General features: G+C 36.1%; 1 protein-coding gene across 16 annotated transcripts; it reads left to right on the top strand.

Annotated features, from left to right (window-relative positions):
* Positions 1 to 79: 79 nt before the first annotated feature.
* znf384a (zinc finger protein 384 a) lies at positions 80 to 24,707 on the top strand. Of its 16 annotated transcripts, none has more exons than XM_021468009.3 (12): positions 80 to 232; positions 5,998 to 6,065; positions 6,409 to 6,712; positions 8,399 to 8,515; positions 9,442 to 9,480; positions 11,548 to 11,714; positions 11,860 to 11,936; positions 13,578 to 13,802; positions 17,268 to 17,435; positions 20,381 to 20,459; positions 22,068 to 22,226; positions 22,512 to 24,707. In XM_021468009.3, the coding sequence occupies exons 2-12, from the start codon at positions 6,003 to 6,005 to the stop codon at positions 22,899 to 22,901; spliced, it is 1,788 nt and encodes a 595-aa protein (XP_021323684.1). In that variant the 5' UTR covers positions 80 to 232; positions 5,998 to 6,002; the 3' UTR covers positions 22,902 to 24,707. The 16 variants fall into 16 exon arrangements, with proteins under 16 accessions (XP_021323684.1, XP_005159474.1, XP_073786705.1 ...); XM_005159417.6 differs by having other exon boundaries at positions 8,396 to 8,515; XM_073930604.1 differs by lacking the exon at positions 5,998 to 6,065.
* The last annotated feature ends 1,633 nt before the right edge of the window (positions 24,708 to 26,340 follow it).

Raw genomic sequence — 26,340 nt, 5'->3', positions numbered from 1 at the left:
TTGACCTCACATAGCGGAAGTGGTTTTGGCGGCAAGCTAGTTAAAATTTTGACCTCATCCACAGGAAGTGTAGTCGAGCGGAGTCGGACAGCCCTTCGCGAGAGAAAAAAATAGAAAAAAATTGAGGGAAAAAAATCGGTGAATCCAAGGGGTTCGGGCGGATTTGGACGAAGTTTCCGAACTGTCCCGGCCCGGAGGAGCCCTGAGGGTTGAAAGGGAATCGCCAGCACCGGTAATTAACACAGAGTTATGAGTCAATTGTCAATTATTTCTCCAAATTTGAGCAACTCACGCGGGCGCTTCTCCCCCTGTCTCGCCAGCCGGAAGTCTGCATGAAGCTGCGTCTCTCTCGCATTGGCGTCGACGTTTTTTTTCCTCTCTTCGTTTTTTTTATCCTCGAGTTTTTTTTCCTTTTTTATTTTCTCAGCGAGACTAACCGAGAGAGGGACGGAGGCATAGGGGCATTATTGTTTGCAAGCGGAAGTTTACATGTTGCATAGCTCTTTTGGAGAGTGCTTCTTTCTTTGCGTGCATAACAAAAGCTGACATTTTAATGGAGGCTGCTTGAGGAAGCCCTCATATAATTAATGGATGCTTTTGTGCCTTTTCGGCCTCCCCTTTTTTAAGATTGTCCACGCATTTGTTATTAACATTCTCATTAGATTGCAACATGCAAAATAAGCTGTCATTGCAGCGAAACAAGCATGCAACCCTTATGAAAACAATAAAATCGCGACGCTGTTCGCTTCCCTTTCTTTTTTATCTTGGCATGCGTATGAAATGAATGTTTATGGCAGATGTGAGAAGTTGACTGAGGGCTCTGGGCTGTTTGCTCGGTGTTTCTGTGAGTCTCAGAGTGATTTGGCGCAGGATCGCTGCTTTTGTTTTGATGCCTATTTATAGCGCGCACAAAAAATCCCCATGCAACTTCTGCATGTCTCGTGCATTTCAACAATTTGAAGTACATTTGCAGCACTGAATGTTTGTTTGGAGAGAAAATCAAAACTCTAACGAGCTATGCTTTAATTTTTCCTGTTTATTTCACAACTTAAAAACACCTACTAATTTGGCTGATGCGAAAGAAATTAAGTTGGAGTCAGAATGTTCTGGTTTGTTGGTCCTCCAGCTTGCTCACAATGTTCCATTGGCTGGTTTAAAGTCAGCTTGAAATACAATAAAAAATACATAAGTTTCTTAATGCTTGAAAGATTTTTTTTCTAACAAATTATCAGGGCATGTTTCATTTTTTCAAATGTTTTTGACAGATTTAGTTAAACTTTGAGTGCATATGGAGGACGAAACCAGCAGAAACTATAAATAAATACGCAAATATATAAATAAATGAGTGAATAAATCCATAAATACCTGCATAAATAAAGCATTGAGTAATTATGCAAAAAGTATATAAAAATCCACACATTCTTCTATAAATATAAATATATAAATAATTAATAATGTAGGAAGGTAAATAATTAAATGAATTACATGAATGTTGGGGAAATGATAAAATGCTAAACTGAAAGTTTATTTTTCAAATGTTTATTCATTCGTAAATGCAGTTCTGTATTTACTTCTCCTCAGCTCAACATGCTAATGTGAGGCTGTCTGTCAAGTGTCAGGAGACGGTAAAAAAAAAATCGATTGCTAAATTTTTCTGCCGATCAACCAATAATGGTGAAAGACCGCCTTCTGATGATTGACAGACACCGTCTCTTTAGCATATTATTTATGCAGGAATATATAGATTTTTAAATACTTTTATTTATTTATTTGCATATTTACTTATTATTTTAGTTATGCAGTAAATTTTGTATTTATGTATTTATTTGTATTTGTATTTAATTTATATATTTGCGAGTTTATTTATTTATTGTTTTTGCTGGTTTTAGTGCCGCCGTCTCAAAATCCAAGTAACAATTCATCAATCACTTAACCAAGTCCTCGCCCTACATTTTTTCTTCTTTTGGTGAACTTGTGGAAAATCTGTTGCTAATTCCTTTTCATTATTACTTTTAAAATTGTCATTAAATGAAAATCAACTCCACTGTTGGAAACTGATTTTATTGTAAATGGTAATCTTACTTTTAATGTTGATCTCTGTATGATCTCTTTAATTTTTTCTTGTTTTGACCTCTAATTTTTGTTAAAATTGCCTTAAAGGGATAGTTCACCCAAAAATGTAAATTCTGTCTTCATTTAATCAATTTTTTAAAAAGTTTTTTTCTCTCTTGAACACAAAAAAGATTTATTGAAGAATGTTGAAACTATTGACTTCAGTGTGTTTTTCTTCCAATGGATGTCAGTGGTTGCGGATTTCCAACATTCTTCAAAATATCTTCTTTTCTGCTCAACAGAACAAAAAACTCTTCTGATATAGAATAAAAAAGTAAAGGACGACTGAATTATCATTTTTGGGTGATCAATTCTTTTAACTCTGGTAGATCTTGTCAAAATGACTTTTGCATGTTTATGTTAATCTGCTTCCACTTTTTAGTTCACATTTCCACTACAATTAAATAAATACATCGCTGGTGCATAGAATCAAGACCTTAAAATTAAAGTAAATCTTTTCATCTTATACCTGAGTGTGACATATTGTTCTATCTAAATGTAGCGTGGGGACTTGCCCAACATCTATTTTATAAATGCATGTAAAAAAGTATTCATGTGTATGCAAAATAATGCAAATAGTACAAATGAAGACCAAGTATATATATATATATATATATATATATATATATAAATATATAAATATATATATATATATATATATATATATATATATATATATATATATATATATATATATATATATATAAATAAATATAATTCAGCATGAATGCACAGCCTAACACAGCCTTTCAGACTACACACATTTTCATAGTGAGCAGACACACTGGTCTATATGTGTGTACCTTTTTTTAGTTATGGACATCTTATAATCCCCTTACACACTAGCTCGTCAAAATGGACATCTATTTGTGGAGTTTTTGTTCCATCTCTATTTTTTTTCTGTCGGTGTAACTTCTTAATTCACTGTTAAGTCAGTTGAATTATTTTGTCTAAAAACAAAAAGACATGTTCAACCAGCGACAACAATGCAAGCTGCACATGCTGTGTGTGTACAGTATGCTCATAGTCTTCTGATGATGAAATGTGTTAAGCATGTTTACTCACATTTTATGTGTATGCGCATCAATATGCAGTGCATATAATGCGAGTTTCATCATCAGCATACCATTTTCAACATAAACTGACAGATATTAATGCATTTTGGTCATTCATTTACATGACAACAGTCTTTTGGGGACCTGAAAATTGTGAATATTGTTGTCGTCTTCACTGATCTGTGTAAACAGGAATGGTTTTGACAACATTTTCAACTGTATGTGAAACCTTTAAAAAACACAGGAAAAATTGTAGCATTTTAAGTGCGCTGTTGTTGTGTAAACATACATTCTTCAGGGGATTTGGCACATAGGAACTTTTTTTTTAATATATATATATCTATATATAGTTCCTAGAATTATTGTCAGAATTATCTGCTCCGTTTGAATCAAAGTACTTGGAACCTGTTCTATGAACTTTGAGGTAGCTATATTAGCTCATACATCAGCTTTTTACCTAATCCAGCATAATAGGAACTACTGTGATGTAGTTGTTTGTACACTGATTGGTAGAATACATACCATACCAAAAATTGGCACAAAACTTTAAAGTATTAATCCACAGTCAGTCACACTGCACTTTCGCCCCATTGACTTAAATTCATGTACATGCAAATTTATTTATTTAATTTTTTTAATGTCGCTGCATTTCAAAGTTTAAGTTTAGTGAATCCAGTGGTTTCACATCACGTGATTGACTGAGACCGATAGTTCTGATAATTCTGACTCCTCTTTACATAAACTTAAATTACGGAGAAGTCATTTATTTTATCGGTTCCACATCATCATATTTGATCCCGCCCCTTTTCATAGGGCTGTACGACAGAAGCTCAAAGTCTAGAGTGCCCAGAGCTTTACACACATAGAGGAAGCTAATGTTAACAACAGTAACCAGTTGTATTTGTATCTGATTTGTGTTATTTTCTCATCATTGATATGTAGTACAAGTTATCGTAGGTGATGGTTTTTGATTAGTTCTCTGGGGATACAGTCTAAGTTACTACCTAGGCTTTACTACCAAGTGTGAAAGCCCCTTTAGTATGCATAAACCTGTTTATAAGCTCATTTTAATTTGGTTCCTTTTTTAAAATACCAGTCTGTCATTACATCTGTTTTATTTAACTTTTACTAGAGGTTTTGGCTGGTTGATCTGGTGTGCGTTTCCCAAACATTGATGTAACTCGCGGCTGAACTATCATAGTACGATGCATCGTTTGGGAAAAAAACATTGTAGTAACAAGTGTTACCCAAAACCCGTAGTTTCTCTGTCACAGATCCATTGTTTGAACCACGTTATCCGCTTGTTAAGTGACGTATGTAATACTGTTTCCGGGTCCAAGCCGCTACTCATTTGAATTGAGAAAAATTAATTTTATATAAAATCATGGTGTACACATCAGTCTGTGGACTTGCTGCATCACAAATACAAAAATTTTAACAATTTATAAAAAATGAATCTCTTTCTGACCGTTGGATATTAGGCATGGATATATACACTCATTTGATGAGTCTCCCCATACCGTTTGATATAGCACTTGGACCTAAAAAAAGCCTCTTAGTGTGATGTCACACTTAACAGGCGAATAACTTAAGACGCCCTTAATGATGCTCTTAATGGAAAAGAAAATCCTAGTGTAGTAATATTATTAATGATGATTGTTCTTTTTATTAGTATTATTAAGTAGGATATTGTTTATTCATTTATTAATTTTTTTTTTATTTTTTTTTAGAAAAGTCTATTTTTACAATTTGACACGTAAACCACTGCAGAGATGTTCTAACCAACAGGCCCATGTCAAATACAGTACAGATACTCAATAAATAACCCACTATAAATTAAAAGCAATAACATATGTTATGTTGTTTGTTTTCTCAAGCTTTGGAGACGTAACATAAATTCCAGTTTTATAATAGGTCACCTATAGCTTTCGTCATGAGCCACAGCTGTGTTCAAAATGACATCAATGTTTTCAATGTGCACTGCGAAGGCAACACAATTGTAAACATGAAGATTTCTAAATATGAACTGTAAAAATACTTTGAAAGCAAATTACACCTAAGACTAAGAGTGATGACTTTAAGGATTTTTTTTTTTACAATTACAAGTTTTAATGTTAGAATGTTCTAAATGAATAGGGCATAGGGGTGATAACTGGGAATAGAACACAGCCAGGATTTGTTTCTAACTATAGCTCTGCGGGTGTAGTTGCAAGTGTACAAGTTTGTGATGCAGTTTGCTAATGTTTGTTGGAACGACAGATTTGGGATATGGCAAATCAACAAACTATGTTTGTAATGACGGAACTTGCGACCTTAGTTGGCTAACAATGTTTTTGGAAACGCACCCCTAGTGTACTAGTCTACCAACACATTAAATCAGTTAAGCACCAACTTGGTTAGAGATCAGCAAATCACTCCAGTATGTTTTTCTTGCAGGGTGACTTAACATCAATGCATTTTGTCTTTATGCATGTTAATTTGACACAATTGGCCATGCATGTCCTGTGATTCCTAACCCAACACACCTCTTTGCTAAGCATACACCACAAAGATGCCCCTATGTTCTTTATTTAAGGATAAATTAAGTCATAAATGCCAAAAGAAAAAAAAGATGCATGACATTTTGCAGATGTTTCCAAGCAAATCTTTAGAAAATAAAGGCTTTTTGTGTAATTCAGAGTACTTGGGTGCCAAAATGAATACATTGCCCAAGTGTCTGAGTGAATAAACCTTCAGGCAACATGTGGAACGTAAGGACGAGGTGTCATTTCACAACTGTTGCCAAAGGCCGAGTGGGTGTTTTACAAGTTATGTTGCTTTTTAATTGCAGAAATAATGGAAGATTCCCATTTCAACTCATCATACTTTTGGTCTCCCGTTCCAACAGTGCAAGGACAGGTAGACACCTTATTATTGGACTCTCTTGTACTGTACATCGTTGTGTCTTTAACAGACACGCCATGCTTATAGAGCACAATCTATTAAAAAAAAAAAAGCAAACAAAACAAGCATACCAGTCCGGGATGGATAATACCAACCTCGCACTGACCCATGTGAAAGTTACTCTCTGGAAACCTTGCCCAAACATCCCCAAAAAAGTAACCCTTCCCTCGCTGCTCTCTCCTTCTTCCCCTTCATCCTTCATCTGCGTTTATCTCTCAATCCATCCTCCTTTTCTCTTTCCTCCTTCCCTTCTTTCCCTTGTTTTTTTTTCTCCATTCATTCCCCTCTGCGAGTTTAGATCGACAACGCCATGTTTCTGAGCAAGATGAAAGAGCAGCTCGGGCCGGACAAGGCTGGGTCCTTTCCACACTCGTCCGCCGCGCACTACCCTACAGCGGTGCTGACGGTGCCAGGCTCGGTCGCCATGGATACGGGAGCCGTCGGGAGGGTGCCAAAGCAGGAGAGTGGAGGTGGTGGTGGAGGAGGAGGGGGCGGGTCAGCAGGGGCGCAGATGACTGGTGTAGGAGCGCACCTTCACCCACCTCACACATCCCAGAACATCACGGTGGTGCCCGTCCCGTCTACTGGCATCATGACTGCAGGTGAGTATTCAAAGTTTAGAAGACTCAGTATTATTTTTTTAAATAGTCTTAAAAGTTTGATAGATATTAAAGGGGTGGTCCACTGCGATATCATATGTTGTTCTTTAGTTGATGTGTAATGTTGCTGTGTGAACATAAACATCATCTCTGAATGCAAGACGGTCAGAGTTCAATGCAAAGTGAGACATTGGCTTTTACAGAGTTAGCTTAGCAAAGCCTACAGTGAACGAAGTTTGGGGACTACAAATAAATACATCTGGGTTAATGATGTCATAAACCCTTCAGGTTACGCGCATACACCCCAAGCACTGATGGGGCTTGGCCAGATGCGCTGTTATATCATAGTAGAGATGCTTCCTGGTAACATGGAGCTGATCCGTGAATCACAGCACATTATTTTAGCTGACATATCAGAGCCTCTTGAGGGCGGGCTTTCGTAGGAAATAGGGAATATGACGGTCATTTTCTTGTTAGCTGAGTAGCTGTATATAATAAAGTAAGACAGATTAAAAAATAATGGGATTTTTTTTTCACAATGGAAGTTTGAGCACACATTGTTTTGCACCCCATAAACACAACCAAGTCTTAAAAATACACTCTGGACCACCTCTTTAAAAACGAGCTCAGTTGACAACTCTGCTAAAGTTTAAAAGTTGAGTTTTAAAATTTTGTGAAGTTTTATCACACGTTGAATCCATTCAGTCGATCTCAGGGTCTTGCGGGAGCACTTTTAGCTTAGCTTAGCATAGACTATTGAAGTGGATTAGACCATTAGCATCTTGCTCAAGAACGTCAACAAATATGCTTGATAATATTCCTATTTAAAGCTTATATCTTCTGATCCTAGACATTTTGATCTGGAACAGTATTTATCAATCACATTCCCGGAGGAACACCAGCACTGCATGTTTTGCATGTCTCCTTTATGTTTCACACCCATTACAAGTTATTCAGTCTCTGGTAATGAACTGATGATCTAAATCAGGTGTTTTTGGAGAAGGAGGTATGGAAAATGTGCAGTGCTGGTGGTCCTCCAGGAACGTGGTTGAGAAACACTGGCCTAGAAAATAGCAACTTTTAATTTTTTTGCGGATTCTAATGGTCTAATCTGATTCAATGATCTATGCTAAGCTAAGCTAAGCTAAAAGGGCCCACGTTTTACCCAAAAATCAGCTTAATGGATTTCAAAATAGTAATTTGGTTTTATTATTGGTTTTGGTTTTATTATTTTGAAGTCATGGTACGGCAGCAAACTTCCTTGAATATTATGTCAGAATGAGAATGTAGTTTTCATGCTTGTAAGCCTAGAAGATTGAAACTTTTCATTTTCTATTGGTCTTAGTTCATGATTTAATTTCCGAAATATTAAGCTTTAAATAGGGAAATATCAAAGCTCTTTGGTCATTTTTTGAGTGTGATGCTAATGGTCTAATCTCATTCAATAATTTATGCTAAGCTAAGCTAAAAGTTCTCTCACCAGACTTGGAGATTGGCTGAATGGATTCAAAAATGGTCAAAGTCAACTGTTTAGGCTCATTTTACAACCACTGTGGGGGTTGTAAAATGAGCCTATTTCCAAAAGAAGTGGAGTATTCCTTTAACCAGACACAACAAAAAAATTGTATTAATTCAATGAGGTCTAAAATAGCCTAAATTGATGCATTTCGACTGTGTGTCTCTCAGCAGGGTTAGTGATCACTCCTCAGGGCACGCTGGTCTCTCCTCCTGCCTCCTCTCAGTCTTTTGTTTCTGGACCGCCAACAACAACCATGATAGTGTCCGCTTTGCACCCATCAAACACAGGTAAACAAATTTACTGACCTTTTTGACCCTTCCATCATGTTTAAAAAATGCTGCTGTTTATACTATATCCATCTATATACGGTCCAGGAGCCCAGATTATACAACCGGTTCATCTGTAAATCACACTGGATTTAAATTTCTAAGAACTTGTATGAATATTAGTTTAATGGTGTAATCATGACATGCTTCATCTGATTTTGTTGCTGATTATTGTGATTCAAAGCTTAATTTTCAGCATCATTACTCTTCAGTAGTCCTCAATCCCACACAAATCTTTGGAAATCATCATAAAATACTGATTTGGATGTTTTGTAATATTTTAAATGTCTTAACCACCACTTTTGATCAATCCTTGCCTCGTGTTTTACATACATTTATAAAGTAAATGTTATGCAAGTCCCCACTCTACATTTAGATTTTTTCCAATAGTATGTCACACTCAGGTATACGATGAAAAGATTTACTTTAATCAATGCGTCCTTGCAGAACAAATATATAGCATTTCCTACCGTCAGAAAGTTCACAATCGCTAAACATTTATAATTTAATTAAACTTTAATTACACTAAATTCATAAGCCTCCATATTTTTGCAGCAAATAGTAAATAGGCATTTCTTAGTAGCATATGATTCATCAGGACATTAATGTTTAGAGCGTGGTAGATTTACTTTTAAAATAGCAACACATAGTGTGCAGCACACGTTACATGTCATGATCATGCTCAAGATTTTTGAATTCCACTTTCTCTGTTTAAAACACCAGACACGCGCGCATATGCTTGCTTACTCAGCCGTTATCGGAGTCAGAGAAGCTGTAGGAAGTGAAAGCGAGAGTGACTGTGGGAGGTAGTGAGAAGGGATGGATGATTGATTGGATGGATGGAGGGAAGGACAGCGATTATATGTTGTTCTGCTCTTTTCTGTCAGAGGCTGTCCGGCCCCCTTCCCTCTATCTCCACAGCCACTGTAAGTATGATAGCACATGCACGTCCCCACCAGAAACCTGTAGCCAATCACATACACATTCACACACACACACATACATACATACACACAGAAATGACTTTTTATTTACCCTGTGTACTTATTAGGTGGTTTTTAAAGGGTGGGTTCACTTTATTCACCCTCTTGTTGTTCCATATACTTGAGAGATCTGTTTTTTGAAATATTGGATTATTTTACAACTCCCCTAGAGTTAAACAGTTGAGTTTTACCATTGTTTGAATCATGGTACAGCTGCAAATTTCCTTGATTATTATGCCAGAGAGTATAGTTTCTTCTAAACATATCTGCCAGGAAGATAGCAACATTTCATTTTCTGTTGCTCTTGGTACACGATGTAACTTTTGAAGAGTCAAGCTTGAAATGGGACATTTATCAAAACTCTTTGTTCATGTTTTGAGTGAGGTGCTAACGGTCTAATCTGATTCAATAATCTATGCTAAGCTAAACTAAGTGTTCCCTTCAGATCTGAATGGATTAAAATGGTAAAACTGAACTGTTTAACTGTAATGCTTTGTTTACACCAGACGCGGTTTGTGCATATAAAGCACACTATTAGTACGTAAATAGAAGTGTGAACATTTTGAGTTTACTCGCGTCATTCACACGTCAAAATTGCTTCATTCCTGCATTAAACTCGATAATTTTGGGCAGCGAATTCACTTCACAATTGATGTGGACTCTAACTTTGTTGTTAAATGGCTAACATTGGTTTTATTAGTAGCTGTGTTTATGTGGTTTAGGAAGGCTGAAAAACAGTGTTTATTCATTTGGCGCCCTGTCTGAGTTCACTAGATCCTTTCAAAGGTGCACCCAGGTTTTTGAGCACAACAACTCTTCCAGAAACTAAAGCTGGATCATGGTAGCTTTCAGCTGTCCTTCTGACTGAGTCCAGCCCAGTTTAATGAGCTGTTGTCTGCAGGGGGTCTGCAGGAAGATTTCCCCTCGGTACTCCAATAAGAGGCACTATGTCATAATCACACCCCTACATGAGCAAGCACCTGATTGGTTAACGCAGCACAAATGGCCACTAAAGTGTTTTTTTTTTTTTTCCCCCAACTTTTTGTGCTGCAGGATGTCTATTTGCGACTTAACATGCAAATCACTCGTGCTTGTAACACGTCTGGTGTAAACATATCTGCTTTAAGGAGAGTTTTAAAATAAGCCTGTTTTAAAAACAAGTGGAGTTCCTTTAATGAAAGTTTTCTGAAAAAATATCATTGCTTAATGTGATGAGTATATTCAATTTAGGCTTTTAATGTTCACATATAAACCCTGGTTTATTTATAGTTTCCACATTTGGTCTTAGAAGGTTAAACATGCTTGCTTGATTCTTGATAACCAATGAGGTTTGTTGTTGTGCATCACATGGCATGTTTAATATTCCACAAGACCCAATGCAGTTGGTTTTAATGCTTCAAGCAGGTATGGCAGAACTTCTGTATACATTTGATTAGCGTTTTTACTCTTTACATGACAGCAAGGAAAAATGAAATCTATTGAATATTTAAAGAATCGTGTCTGTTCAGAAAGTTTGGATTAAACCAATGGAATTATTTTCTGATCTTTTTTTATTAGTACGCTTTGAATTTCTCATTTGATTAAATACATTTCCAAACTTAATTTGTCTTAGTTCCTTTGGTTTTTTTTAACAGGATAAATGTTTCATACGGTACAGAGATACTGTATTTTATTCTGTATTTTACTTAAAAATTAATGGAACTGTTAATCACTAAAACTTGATTTGCGTTTTTTCAGATGATGTTTGAAACAACATGAGGGTGATTTAGCTGGCTAGTTTTGTCCAATTGTAGTTCTGAAACATGATTTGGTTGAATATTAGTCAGCAGAATCATTTAAACAGTCATTTAGTCTTTAAACTGGGCTAGAAATTATAGTTTGACATTCATCTAAACAAATTTACAAAAAAAGACCTGTTCAGTTGCAGGAAGTAATTATAGACATTATGTTTGATAATTAACATTACTTTATTTTTTATTTTCCTATGTTTTGCTATTCTGATGTAAACAGACAAGAAAGAGGACGGCAGTATCCCGCCTGCTGTAGTCATGCCTATTCCCTCAAAGCGGGGCAGAAAGAAGAAGTCCATGATGCCGAGGGCAGGTCCTGTTTCTGCCCATGCACTCGCGTCAGGGAGTGATGCGCTGATTCTGGCACACCTGGCTGCTGGTGGACAGGTGAGACATTCCTGAGGTGTTATAATGCTGTTGTTTTTTTTTGTTTGTTATTTATTTGTTTAAATATTGATAACATGTTATTGGACACTTTTGACTTAAAGTAAACCTGTGCTAAACCGCTTACTGTGTTTTTCATGTGTTACAGCATAACACAAATGACCCATATGACCTCTCCAATGATGAGGATGAGCATCAAGGCAAAGATGGGAACAAGTCCTACAGGTATAATACTATTGGTTGAGGATTATCTGTCTTGTTAATCATTTAACCCTTGTGTGCTGTTGGGGATGTTTTCATCCACTCTCAGGGTGATTTTGAGCTTTAATTAGGCCACAGCTATCTCTGTGTTTCAGCAAATGAAATGATTTTTGGTGACATCTTATTTTGACACATATCAAAATGCTTTGAAATTTTTCAAAAACTCAACAAAACACTCTGGGCAAATTTACTACACTTTAGTTATGTTGATGGCTGTTTTTGCCCCATGGACTTTCATCATAATGACATTTTTGGATTGCAAAGCCATGACACCATATAAACATGCTTTCTTGCTTGTTACTGGTTTTTCATGTTGGAGGGGGGAAATTTGTTATTTTTTTTACTGTTGATCATCAGTTGCAGTGCAAAAAAGCTTCATTTCTGGCTTTTATATGAAGTATAGTGTGTGTGAGAGAGACCTTGGCACACATTACTATTGATATATCCGAAAAAAATAAGCAGCTCAGCTCTCAGAACATAGTAAACGGAGTACGTTTATTTACACACACACACTCTAATTCTCTGTTTTACTCCATAAAACTCCATATAAAAGTCAGAACGTTTTTTTTTTTTTTTTGCACAGGCATATCTAAAGTGTTAATGGTGCCAACTGATGATAGTTGACAATTTTGACCTCTTCTCAACAGGGAAAACCTCTAACAATCAAGAATGCATGGCTATATGGTGTCATGGCTTTGCAATCAAAGATTGTAATTTTAATGGAAGTCAATGGGGCAAAAACAGCCCCTGAACATAACGAAAGGGTAGTAAATTTGAACAATACACAAGGGTTAAATATCATGTAATAAGTTGTCGGATATTAGTGGTTTTAAAGGATTACCCTCAAAACAACTGTCATCATTTTCTCACCCTAATATATTTCCTAAACCTTAAGTTATGACTTTTGGTCATCAAAAAAAGGTCTGTATGAAAAAAACGCACTTTTTAATCCAGGAGACCGGAAAAGATGTGTTCAGTGCAAATTAACAGATGTAATTTTGTCTTTGATTTACACTTTATATGTGTTTAAAATTCTCTATAGGAAACACATTGCCACGATTTGCATGTGTATTAGTAAATTTAGTCTAATTACACAGATACAGGGACACTGGAGTGTTTTAAAGCTGCGATTCAACTGCAGATTGCTTGTATGTCAGCTTATAGACAAGCCAGCTGATTGATGTGAAAAGCTCCAGTGTCCAGCTGTGAATTCCTGAACTGATGACCTTCACGGCCAATCACAGTCATTTCTGTTGAGCATGTGAACACTAAAGCAAATCAGCGGTGTTTAAGAATGCACTCAAATGTTAGCGGGAAAAGGGTAGTTTTTTAAAATTCAGTACCGATTGGTATCGAATTCCATTATCGTGACAACACTAACAAGAACAATACATTTAATTACTATTAATTACTAAATACTGTTACAATCATAGGCATTATAAATTGTGTCAGGTTATATTCAGTCCCTGACAGATGGTGTTTATAGAGTTATTACTTTTGTGTGTTAATTGATATAAATACACCAGTCAGTGATTTGATTGTCAGGAAAATTATAATTTTGTAATTAATTTGAGTTTAAATGCGCATGCTGATTTTTGACTGTAGGTGCCGAATGTGTGCGGTGACGTTTTTCAGCAAATCAGACATGCAGATCCACGCTAAGTCCCACACGGAGGCGAAGCCACACAAGTGTCCTCACTGCTCCAAATCTTTCGCCAACTCCAGCTACCTGGCGCAGCACATCCGCATCCACAGCGGCGCCAAACCCTACACCTGCTCCTACTGCCAGAAAACCTTCAGACAGCTCAGCCATCTACAGCAGCACACACGGTACAACTGAGCAATACACCACACACCTGCTGCAGGACTCGCTTTAGTGGCACAGTTGTGTTTTTGGTTAGGATAAGCATGTTTTTATTACATGTTTCTGTTCTCTTTTTCTCTTGATTCCTCACTGTGGTTTTCTGCTCTGATGCTTTGACATTTGAGCTTGGAGAGGCAATTCTAATAGTAGTAATTACTCTGGAGACAGAAGCAGGTCTTGTTTGTGTCACGCTAATGTCATCACATCATCTGCTTGTGTTATTTCACACCACAATGATTACATTTTAATTTTATTCAATTCTGTTGGTATCCTTTTGGTTTGACAGCTTTATCTAATAAGCTTTTGAAAATAGATATTTTAAACATTGTTTGATGCTTGGATTGAGAAAAACTGAGAACTTTATTTGAATTAATGACAGTCTCCATTTAAATCAATTCCTATTTTTCCAAGATCAGCCTTTTACTATATATGGTCAGTTTTAAGTAGAGCTAAATACATTTTTTAATGTCCTAACACAAGAATGGGTGTTGTTCAATAGTTTTAGGGCTACTTTGTTGCAAGGTTTTGATCCATATGTACATATGAAACATCATACTTATTCTGACCTTTATGCATTGCAATATCATAAAATAATTGATTATCATACTAATATGTTAGTATATTTTAAATGATTAACATTTCATGCCAACAAATGGTTAATGTCTAGTGGTTTAAAGAACAATAGTAAAGTATAGGGATTTAAAAGGGGCTATTATGTTCTATTTTTAAAAATCTTGCTAGAGCAGGGGTGCCCAAACTTGATCCTGGAGGGCTGGTGTCCTTCATAGAAGCTCCGATGTCCTTCAACACACCTGCCTGGAAGTTTTTGTATACAGTTGAAGTCAGAATTATTAGCCCCCTTTTGATTTTTTTTTTCTTTTTTTTAAATATTTCATAAATGATGTTTGACAGAGCAAGGAAATTTTCACAGTATGTCTGATAATATTTCTTCTTCTAGAAAAAGTCTTATTTGTTTTATTTCGGCTAGAATAAAAGCAGTTTTGAATTTTTTAAAAACTATTTTTGGGACAAAATTATTTGCCCCTTTAAGCAATTTTTTTTTTCGATCTAAGTCTACAGAACAAACCATCGTTATAGAATAACTTGCCTAATTACCCTAACCTGCCTAGTTCACCTTATTAACCTAGTTAAGCCTTTAAATGTCACTTTAAGCTGTACAGAAGTGTCTTGAAAAATATCAAATAAAATATTATTTACTGTCATCATGGCAAAGATAAAATAAATCAGTTATTAGAAATTAGTTTTTAAAACTATTATGATTCGAAATGTGCTGAAACAATCTTCCCTCTATTAAACAGAAATTTGGGAAAAAAATAAACAAGGGCGCTAATAATTCAGGGGGGCTAATAATTCTGACTTCAACTGTACCTAGAAGGAGCTTGATAAACTAAAATATGAGTTTGGGCATCCCTGCCCTAGAGTGTGTGTATGACGCTTCAGCTCAAAATACCACAAAATGTCGGTACAATAGCCTAGTGATTAGCACGCTGACTTATGGACCTATAGTAGTTTCACGAGTTCAAATCCCAGCTCGAGGACATTTCCTGTCCCTACCCCCTGTTTCTCTCCCACTTCACTACCTGTCTATAATACTGTCCTATCTACTTCATAAAGGCAAAAAAGGCCAAAAATAAATCTTTAAAACACACACACACACACATATAATGTTTTATAACTCTTTAAAACTGCCCTGTTTAGTCTTTAAATTTAAATGAGATTGTGCTCTTTTCACAAGAAGGTGGAGCTACAAATGCCAGTGAATCAGCATAGTGGCAGATTCAAACAGGACTAACCTTATCTCTGTGAAAAACGGAAAATGTCCAAAAAAGTGTCTCAGAAGAAGGCAGTATATGGAGACTAGTGGGCTAATTTGTACATCCTCAGGAATGAACGCAAACGTGCTTTTCCATTGTAAAAGCGTGAGGTGCACCACACAGCCTTTTGACAGGAATAAAGAGAAGTGTGGTGTGCTTTTTATGTCGCTAGGCAACAACTGAATCGGCTGTGTATTGTGCGCAAGCATTGTGGATAGTGTGACCACTGGTCTCTTCTCCATTTTTTTAAAGTGTTCTTAGTTGTCTTGACAACACAAGCATTATTGTAACCTCAATGGAAACCCCGCCTATGCTTTCATTTAATTGGACAATGAAAAAAGATGCTAGTTGCGCAGCAGAGTTGTCAGTTGCGAGCGCACAGAGCACAACGGCAAAAAGCAAGTCGAAGCAGACGGTTAAAACATGAAGCATGCAGGGCGCATAAACAGTGCGCAAAACACTCGCAGCCGTTAGTAAACCATTTAAAAGATGCACCTCTCAATGCAAATAGTGCGTTCGGTGTGATCGACTTCTAAAACTTCCTGTAATGCCAGCTGCTGATATTATCTTCGGCAGATATATCGTAAAAACGAAAGTGAGTGCTTCTGACTCAGGGCTGTCTATGCTAATGAGGGAGAGATTGTCAATAATGGGCGGAGCTTTCTCCCTCACACGAACAACAGAAGAATGTCTAATCAAAGGGTTTCTGCATGAAGTGTGATTAAAAAAATGAATTAATAAATGTTTACCATTATAGGTTGGCTAAATTCACACACTGTTACCACACAACTGTGTTTAAATCTCTTAATAAACTGATTTTTGCATAATAGGTCCCCTTTAAAATGACAATATATTAGTATTTTGTATCTGTACTGTGATTCTTAAAGTCTTTTAATATGCCATCAAATTATTCTTGTTCTAAATATGCCTGGCAAGATTTTTTTGTTACAATGCAATAACCTTTTAGTGATCGTCTTTTGTAAACAATATCAAACATATATGATAGGATCAGCAATAAACTATATTTGAATGTGCACAAACAAGAACACCCAAAATGTACACTTTGCTTCAGTTTTGACTCACTGGTTATAATGAAGAACTGATTTGAACCTTATTTACAGTAATAGCATTCTGCTGAAGCCTGGCGCACATAATTCTGTCTCCATTTGCTTCTGTATTTCCTCTTTACCTCATTCATTCTGTCCTGTCCTCTTCTTCCCATTTCCCTGTCATGTTATTCTGTTATCCTGGACACAAATGAGCTCACAATGTAATTCTGCCTCACTCTGTTCATCTTCATCGCATCTTCATTCTGCTCTGGTTTAAAGGCTCTGCTTTGGGTTGATCTCATATACTGATAGTTAGGGAAGGGAAAAGGAAGCTGGTGAGAGAGAGAGAATAAGAGAGAGAGAGAGAGCTTTATAACTCAAAACACCACCAAGTGCACGACCACATTGTTAAAGCATGAATCCTGCAGCATACTTTATGAAATGATCATGATTTGATCCACTCTTGGGGGTCAGGTATTGGTTTAATGACAAATCTCTCTCTGTTTTCTTCTCTCTTTTTCATCCCCTTCCCTTCATCCCTTGTTAGAAACCACACAGAGGGCAAACCGCACAAGTGTCCTCACTGCTCCAAATCGTTCGCCAACTCCAGCTACCTGGCGCAGCACATCCGCATCCACAGCGGCGCCAAACCCTACACCTGCTCCTACTGCCAGAAAACCTTCAGGCAGCTCAGTCACTTACAGCAGCATAACAGGTAACAGACAGGCAGAGACAGAAGCCAGCCGATGTGGGAAATTATGACAATGTGCCTTACAGATATGATTATACAGAAAGTTCATTGTCCACCAAGAGTGTTAGCGGTAAGATCAGGTCATCAATCTAATCATTCTCCAGGTGGATTTATATTTTTGTGGTGATTTAGATTTACTGTTTTGGATTGTTGACTATAAAGTGAGTATAAAATTATACATTATTATGTACAATATCCGTCAGCGCATTATTTATTACAGCATACTTCGCAATTTAATAATGGCTGCCCAGTAAGATGATTTATTAATATGAGTACTGTAGGTCTTAGAGTGCAAGACAGTATAATTATTTTTTTTTTTTTAAATGTTTGTGCTTTTAGTTCACCAGTCGAACCACTTTTACGAATTTTCATTGCCAATCTTAGCCAATCATAATGGTTTGTTTTGGGTCTATTTTGAATTTCCACAACCAGCACAGAGTCACTGGGATCAGGGCGAGGCTGGATTGACCAGATCCAAGATGAAAACGAAAGTAAAATACAGAGTATCAAGTTACCCCCAATTATACACAGTTTAATTCAGTATCTGCTCTATTAATCATATTTTTATACACAATAGGACTTGTGAGCAGCCTACAACCAGATCAGATTGGAGCATTTGAATTAAGTTTGATTTGAATTAAAGGGGTCATGAAGCACCTCAGTATTTTACTTCGTTCTGTTTTCTGAGGTCCGTGTGTAATGTTACTGAGATTTTTACATCCAAAAACATCATAGTTTAGTGGAAATGTGCTATTTTCTGTGCTCTCCTCATTGAAACACATTGATATGAATGGGCGTGGCCAATTGTAGACTTCAAAGTAAATGCTCAATGCTCGGATTGGCTAAGAGTTCTGTATATTTACAGGGCTAAACATGCAGGGAAGCAAAAGCAGGCATCGATCTTCTGTGTAGGCAGAGCTTATCCACTCTATTACATCATCATAGCGTATAACATTTTATAGCCTGTTTTTTTTTTTGTTGTCAAATTGCCTTCATTAAATATAGACAGTATCAACTTTGGCACGTACGATAAGAGAAAAAAAAAAAAAAAGGAAAAAAAAATACAAATAAATAATAACGTGGCTTAACAAAAACTACAATTGTGCAATCTGAAGCACACAATGCACTCTACTTTTGCATTTAGGAAAGAAAAGAAAAAAAATCTATTTGCTGGAACAAGGACTTGGTCTGTAGTTGACAATAAAACATGTTCTTGGATATATTTCTTAAATGGGTCCCAAATTTTCTTAAGCTGATTAGATGAACCTCTAGACAGTCTAATTTTTTCCAACTTAACAAAAAGAGGACATCATGGATCCACTGTGTTGGGGTTGAAGGCTTCTGATCCTTCCACTTAAGCAATATTAGTCGTTTGGCCAGGAGCACAATAAAAGCAAAATTCCAAAAATGGCTATTAGTGGGAAAGGGGAGATTGATATACCCAAAAAAAAACAGATATAGTTTTAAAAATAGTGTCCCAGTAGTGTCTATACGTTTTGAAACGTAATTCTGTTTTGTCTTCTCTTTTGCTGTAATTTGCCATTAAAGTCATAAATAAAAAAAATAAATAAAAAAATTGGCTTCATTAAAATGTGATTTTAGAAAAATGACAAATTACTGAGTTCTGAAACTTACAGGATGTCTTTAGAGTACTTTGACCTATTATATGCTAAAAGATCAGGTGAGTTTGGTTTTGTTGTTCACAACTCCTTTAATGGCTATAAGCTACAGCTAATGTGGGGTAAACATCACAAGCCTGATACATGTAAATTAACACTTCCTCAAAAACAAAGAGATATTGGAATCAGGCAAAATGAGTAATTAATTTTGGTAACATTTCAGTATCTTGATTTATTAATCCTTTTTATATATAATGTCACTCTAAGAAGCTTTTCTACAGGTCCCAACCAATTTATTTATTTATTCAATAGCTGCTGCGTTACACTAATGAAAAATGAAAGTAAAATACAAAAAATATTAATTTAGTTCTGTTTAGGAATTAAGCAGTAATTGATGACAACAAAAATATATTTGTAGTGACATTGCCTATCGGATAAAAAGTGTTACATCATGTCCTAACCACACACAATGCAATGCTGGGACACATGGTAATAGGCATCTTTTCCAAATTAAAAGGATTTTTTGTCCTAACCATTTGTGACCGCAGTGTGCAAAGTTTCTATTTAAGAAATAATTTCTATCTCTGGGACCTCATGGCTGAACAACAGCATAAACTACTATGACAATGATCACCTCGGGTGCTAGTTATGTTCTTTATTCAGTGTTAAATGCTACCAGTATGAATTTGAATACTATTTGTTGTGACGTTTATTGCTATACTGAAGTCAGCAGCAGATAGTTTACCGCAGATCCTGAAAATAAAATAACACAGCAATAACAGCAAATATTGGTTAAATATGAACGTTAAAACTGACTCATTTCAAGCCAAGAACATTAGTCTCCTAGCAAGTACTATTAATAATGCTAATGAGGATTAATATTCATTCATTAGTGAATAAACCTGTCGTCGGGAGTTAAGTGCACTATTCTGTGCTCCTTAATGGCTGTTTAGTGCAGATAGTCTACATGATCGCCACTTTAATCTTGTTGTGTTGCGTGTAAAGACACAATGTTAATATATATCGGCTTAACTTATTCTGCAGAAATACTATATTGGGAATTCCTAGTTTTCATAAACCATATACAGCCCTACAGTTTCCCTCGTGTCCTCTTTCCTTTCTCTGTTGCCTGTTACCTGTCAAACTGAAGCTGTGAGTTGTGTAGGATTTCTGGAACATTTGTGTAACTTTAGACCCATCAGAATTATAGTACTATATATTATAATATCAATGTGATCTTGATGTTCAGATCATGCGTTTCTAATGAATCTCTTCTGTTTTGTTTTCAAGGATTCATACTGGTGATCGGCCGTACAAGTGTGTTCATCCCGGCTGTGAGAAAGCTTTCACTCAACTGTCCAACCTCCAGGTAAACGTCTTTATATAGGGGCTTTCACTCGTTTCAGCTTTCTGTAAGGGAGAGTGAAACCCTTCCGGCCTCGAAGAGGAAAACGACAGAAATTGACAGCACAGTTTTTAATTAATACTTTAATACTGTATTTAAATGACTTTTATGAACTTTGGTTCCATTACAAGCTGAAGACTTTACTAAAATGCTTTCTTAAATTATTTAAGAAGTCCAGACTGCACACTGATGAAGGATCTCATGGCTTTATGCATTTATGAGAATACTAAATTCATTTATTTTATGACATATACATCAATGTAGTGTTTTTTTATGTGATGGTGTATAAATGATTGCTTAAAAACTCTTATTATTATTACTATTGTTATAATTATTTAGGTTTAAATTTGAAAAATCTTTATGAATTTTTAGATTTAGAATTTGCATTTGATATTTATTTTATATAATATATATGCTATGATTCAAAAGTTTGGTCTTGGTAAGGATCTTATGCTCACCAAGGATGTGTAAGGAAAATATTATCACATTTTAAACTATTCAAACTGTTTATTTTTTGATAATATTATAAAAGAAAAGTTAAATTGTATTTTTAAAGATAAATAAATGGACCCCAAAATTATGCAAGTATAATTAGTCCAAAACAGACTGGGTTTATGTCCTTAAAAGTTCTTTGAATGGGTATTTGTATGTTTATATTCATTCATTCATTTTCTTCTCGGCTTAGTCCCTTTATTAATCTGGGGTTGCCACAGTGGAATGAACCGCCAACTTATCCAGCATATGTTTTACGCAGCGGATGTCCTTCCAGCTGCAATCCATCACTGGGAAACATCCATACACACTCATTCACATACACAGCCTACCAAAATCACCTATACCACATGTTTTGGGGCTGGTGGGGGAAACCGGAGCACCCGGAGGAGTGAAATCAGAATTCGGTAACAGATTTATTTAATAATTATACATAATATACATAATAATTATTTAGAGAAAAGAAAGTGAAAAAAAATAGAAAATGTCAAGGGTTACAAAAAAAAGTAATAATGCATTGACATACATTATCACAAACTGTTTATAACAGGAGTGGCCAACCCTGTTCCTGAAGAGCCACCTTCCTGCAGATTTCAGTTGCAACCCATATCAAACACACCTGCCTGTAATTATCACGTGGTGTTCAGGTCCTAATTAATTGGTTCAGGTGTGTTTGATAGCAACTGAAATCTGCAGGAAGGTGGCTCTCCAGGAACAGGGTTGGCCACCCCTGGTTTATAATATGCGCTTGGTTTCTAAATACACTTTTGGACATTTCTTTAGTCAGACGATTGTAAATATTTTAGCTAATAATCTTGACCTTTGAATGGTTTTAACAACTGATTTTATTCTAGCCAAAATAAAACAAATAAGACTTTCTCCAGAAGAACAAATATTATCAGACATTGTGAAAAAAATCCTTGCTCTGTTAGACATCATATAGGAAATAATTGAAAAAGAAAAACACTTGAGGGATGATCATTTTTGACTTTAACTTTAGCTATAAGTGTCCACAAAAACTGCTGAAAATCTGCTTTTCAATATCTTGTTATCATCAGTAATGAAATTGTTTGTTTTCAGTCTCATCGAAGACAACACAACAAGGACAAGCCATACAAGTGTCACAACTGCAACCGCGGCTACACGGACGCCACCAGCTTGGAGGTTCACTTGACTACACATACGGTCAAACACGCCAAACTCTATTCCTGTGGCCTCTGCAACCGCTCGTACACATCTGTAAGATCCTGCACAGCATTTTCAATCCTTCCTCTGTATTCTTGACATTCTTCAGTTTGAGATTTCTAAGTGGTAATTTCCAAAATGTAAACATCAAGATTAGATATTAGTTACACTGTAAAAGAAATCTGTTAATGAACAGCTTCTTTATTTGGTGATTCAGAAGTGTTTTTGGTTTATTTATGGCTGTAAATTGGATTATGTGATGTTGATTTCTGCTCTGTCGACTTTTCATGAATTTATGCAGAATTTCAGCATTATCCCTGATTTTTCTCACTTGTCTAGGAAACCTACCTGATGAAACACATGCAAAAACACAACCCAGATCCTCTCACAGTAGCGGCTGCAGTGGCAGCGCAGCAGGCTCAGAACCCCGGTCAGGGTTCAGGTGGAGGGAGTGGGCGAGGCCGTGGGCGGGGCAGAGGAGCAGCAGCCGCAGCAGCAGCAGCCGCCGCAGCAGCAGCGCAGGCCCAGAACCAGAACAACCCCACACCGCCAACCAGCTACTCCGTTTCTGACGGAATCCCCTGCCCGTTCGACCTGCATCAGTACAAGACCGTGTCGGCAGGAGAAATCCAGTACAAGCCGGTCACAGTTGCCGATTTAACAGCCCACAAAGACCTCTGCCTCACCGTCTCCACCTCTGCCATCCAGGTGGAGCACATGAACTCGTAGAGAGGTGGAGCGAGGAGGAATGGACCATGAGTTTGGAAGGAAATAGATAAAAACACTGCCTTGAGGACAGAGGAGGATTTCCAAATACAGACCTGGAGGACGAGGAGAAACGGAGGAGGAGCACATGAACTGGAATGAGCTGTCTGTCGGTAGACTTGCATTGCAGTGTCACAAAAAAAGGCCTTATGCTAATTTGATTTAGCTAACATTTAAGCCTTAGTTTTATTGCTTTGCCAGAAAAGCATGCAACACCGAAAGTAATTCACTCTTCTCCACAGGGGAATTTATTTTTAACTTTTAAGTCACAAAGCATTAAGGGATAGTTTACTCAGAAATGGATATTTACTCACTATTTACTCCCCTCAAGTGGTTCCAGATCTGTGAGTATTTTTTTTTCTGTTGAACACAAATTAAGATATTTTTAAGAATGCGGAAAACCTGTAATCATTGACTTTCAAAAAAGAAAAAAACAAATACTACGGAGGTCAGTGCTTACAGGTTTTCAGCCTTTTTAAAATATTTTAATTTGTGTTTAACAGAAAAAAAGAAACTCAAAGGTTTGAAACAAACGAAGGGCGAGTAAATAAAGACTATTTCCATTTTTGGGTGATTTATCCATTTATAGACAGACCTATAGTTTAATGCATTGTTGTTTGTGTTTCTACTAGAAAAACTACATTACCCAGAATCCTTTAGAAAAAAATCTTCACCAGTTAGTAAACATAGACAAGAAAATTGTGCCAAATGAAACACACAGGCTTCCAAATACTTTTACACAAATTTACGATTCGCCTCGTAGCTGGAAAGTTTAGCTTATAAATCTTTACAAATATTTTACTCGTTAATATTTGTTGGCTGCATTGGTTAACATAAACTAACGATGACAAATATGTTTCAAGCATTCATCGATCTTAATGTTGCCTGCAGCCTTTACTAATTTAATCAAGTTTTTCAGATGTATTGCTCATTGTTAGTTAATGGACTAACTAAATGAACTAATAGAACCATATTGAAATTGGTTACCACTTTAATTTAAAGGTATGTTCATAAAACTGTCATGAAACCTTTATAATTATGACATAGCGTCATGAATTTGAATAAGATTTTACGCGCTCTACGCATTTATTTACTCTGTTAGGCCATTTTAAATGCAAAGGTGAGATTGTTTGAGATTTAGTTGTTATGACAACTTGACATACATGTTATAACCTGTCAGTGATTTATATATATATATATATTCATAACGTGTCATAAATCTGTCACAAACATGACTGTCATAAGACCATTTTAATTATTATGAATTTTATAACAGCATCATTAATATTTTTCCTGATTTCAAATACAGGGGTACGCAAGTCGAATGGTATAGAACATTAATGAGTTGTTGTAAACTTCTTTGACAGAGTGAGGACACTTTCAGTGAGTCATTTCAATGACAAATGCATTTTGTTCCCCTGAAGAAAGTAATCAGAAAAATATTCACGACACAATTATAATAGCCTCATGACACTCGTGTTTAATTATGACAAACCGTGTTGTCTTGATAATGTCAGGTTGACTTGACAAAGACAGGTTATGATGTATTTTTTTGAGAATTCTTTGTCATGACAACATGATACAAACAATGTCGTCTTTGCTGAGTGAATGACACTTCGTGAAATAACACCAATCTTAAAGTGAAGTTTCATAAACTAATTTCGAGAGGAGCATGTGATATGATTGAGCAATACTGGCCGCTCCTCTGTAATCAGTAATAAACCCATCAGAGTGATCCAAGCTTACAATAAATGGATGGTTTTTCCCTACAGCTCTATCTTCGTTTTGGAAGATTCCCCCCTTCCACCCCAGCTCCTCCTTTTTCTCCCTTTTCCAAGGGGAGCTCTCGAGACCTATTTGATCTCGGATCCCCTTATATGCTTATTGACCCAGTGGGAGCCTTAAGTTTAAGTATCTCCGAGCTCAGGGTTCTCTCCCAGGACAGCATAACAAACCTGCTATTATTGCTAAGCATATCTTAGTGGGAACTCTTGAAATATCAGTCATATTCATTTCATGATTATAAAGGTGACAGTCTTACGAACACCCCCCTCAAGTAAAGTTACCAAATGTTTTAATCAATCTGAAGAAACGAATTGAAAACAAACATTTATTTTGTTGTAGCGATTGTGTGAGGATGATTGAAGTTTACTTGTGTTCCAGTTAACAAAAACAAGCACTTTTATTCTGCGAAAGCCAGCAAGTTTACTTTGTTTCTATTTTCGAAATGTTACGAATGCTGGCGAACAAGAATATCACTATTGCATCTCACACATGATGAGTTACGCAGAATATTCACGCAATTAGTTTACATTTAATGTTGCACACAAAAAAAATCGTAATAGTCAAAACTAGGGCCAGACAGAATCTGCGGACGTGTTTTGATATTTCTGATGAGAGTTTAGTAAAAAATCTGCAGATTTGTGCAGAATAATTTTATGAAGTAAAATAACAAAAAACTTAGATTTTTTGTATCATAACAAAAAAAATTGTTTATGAAATCAACAAATAATACGTTTTTTAACTTTTATTTAGTGTTCACAATGCAAATCCAATTAGATCCACTTATTTGGTAAACAAAGCAAGTCTCTCATATAATCTCTACTAAAACCCAGAACATATTACTTTACAACCTGTTTTGTACATAAATGATAGAAACATTTTCATATTACTATTATTATATATCAATATTATTAGTGAAATTAATTTAAAAACTGAATAAATATAAATTTAAACACAATTACACAAGTTTATACATACATTTAATTATAAGCTAAAAATCTGTGGAAATGCGGATTTCTGCGTGCGCAGATTCTGTGTGGGCCTAGTCATAACACACCAAAACATGACCCTTATGTTTACCCAAACATAAAAGACTTTAAAAGCACTTCTGCCTCTATTGACACTGCTTTGCTCGTCTGCCGATCGACATCTCAAGTAAACGTGCGTTGGGTTCGTTTGTCACTACCTTTGGAAAGAGGAAGCTGAGACTGCACTAAGAGAAGGATAAACCGAAGCTAGTGGATTATGGGAGATGGCACTTAAAACAACTTTTTTTTTATTTCTGTTTTCGTCATTACATTTTAGTCATTTATCATATGTATTTTTCTATCGTCCTTGTGTATGATTGTGTGTTTTTGAGCGAGTGCGCATGTTAGAGGAGAGAGATGAATGTGTGAAAACATCTGCAGTACCTGACAAAAGTCTTGTCGCAGTTGTAAGAGCAACACATAATGACTTGACTTTTAGTTGGTCATTTGGGAAAGTGGCAGAAGGTCGATATTTTTGATGAATCATCTGTTGAACTCCAAATCAACATGAATACTGCAGAAGACTTACTGGAACCAGCATGGACCCAAGATTCTCATAGAAACCAATCAAGTTTGGCGAAGTAAATATCATG

The sequence above is a fragment of the Danio rerio genome, chromosome 19 (genome assembly GCF_049306965.1).
Source record: "Danio rerio strain Tuebingen ecotype United States chromosome 19, GRCz12tu, whole genome shotgun sequence".
Classification (NCBI taxonomy): Eukaryota; Metazoa; Chordata; class Actinopteri; order Cypriniformes; family Danionidae; genus Danio; species Danio rerio.
Note: the sequence above shows the minus strand (reverse complement) of the source record. Positions and strands in the feature narration are given on the sequence as shown.

Coding starts and splice junctions, on each gene's coding strand:
- znf384a (XM_005159417.6), top strand. CDS start 6,003: ATGGAAGATTCCCATTTCAACTCATCATACTTTTGGTCTCCCGTTCCA. Junction 6,713..8,395: donor TACTGGCATCATGACTGCAG/GTGAGTATTCAA, acceptor TGTGTCTCTCAG/CAGGGTTAGTGATCACTCCT. Junction 22,227..22,511: donor GCAACCGCTCGTACACATCT/GTAAGATCCTGC, acceptor TCACTTGTCTAG/GAAACCTACCTGATGAAACA.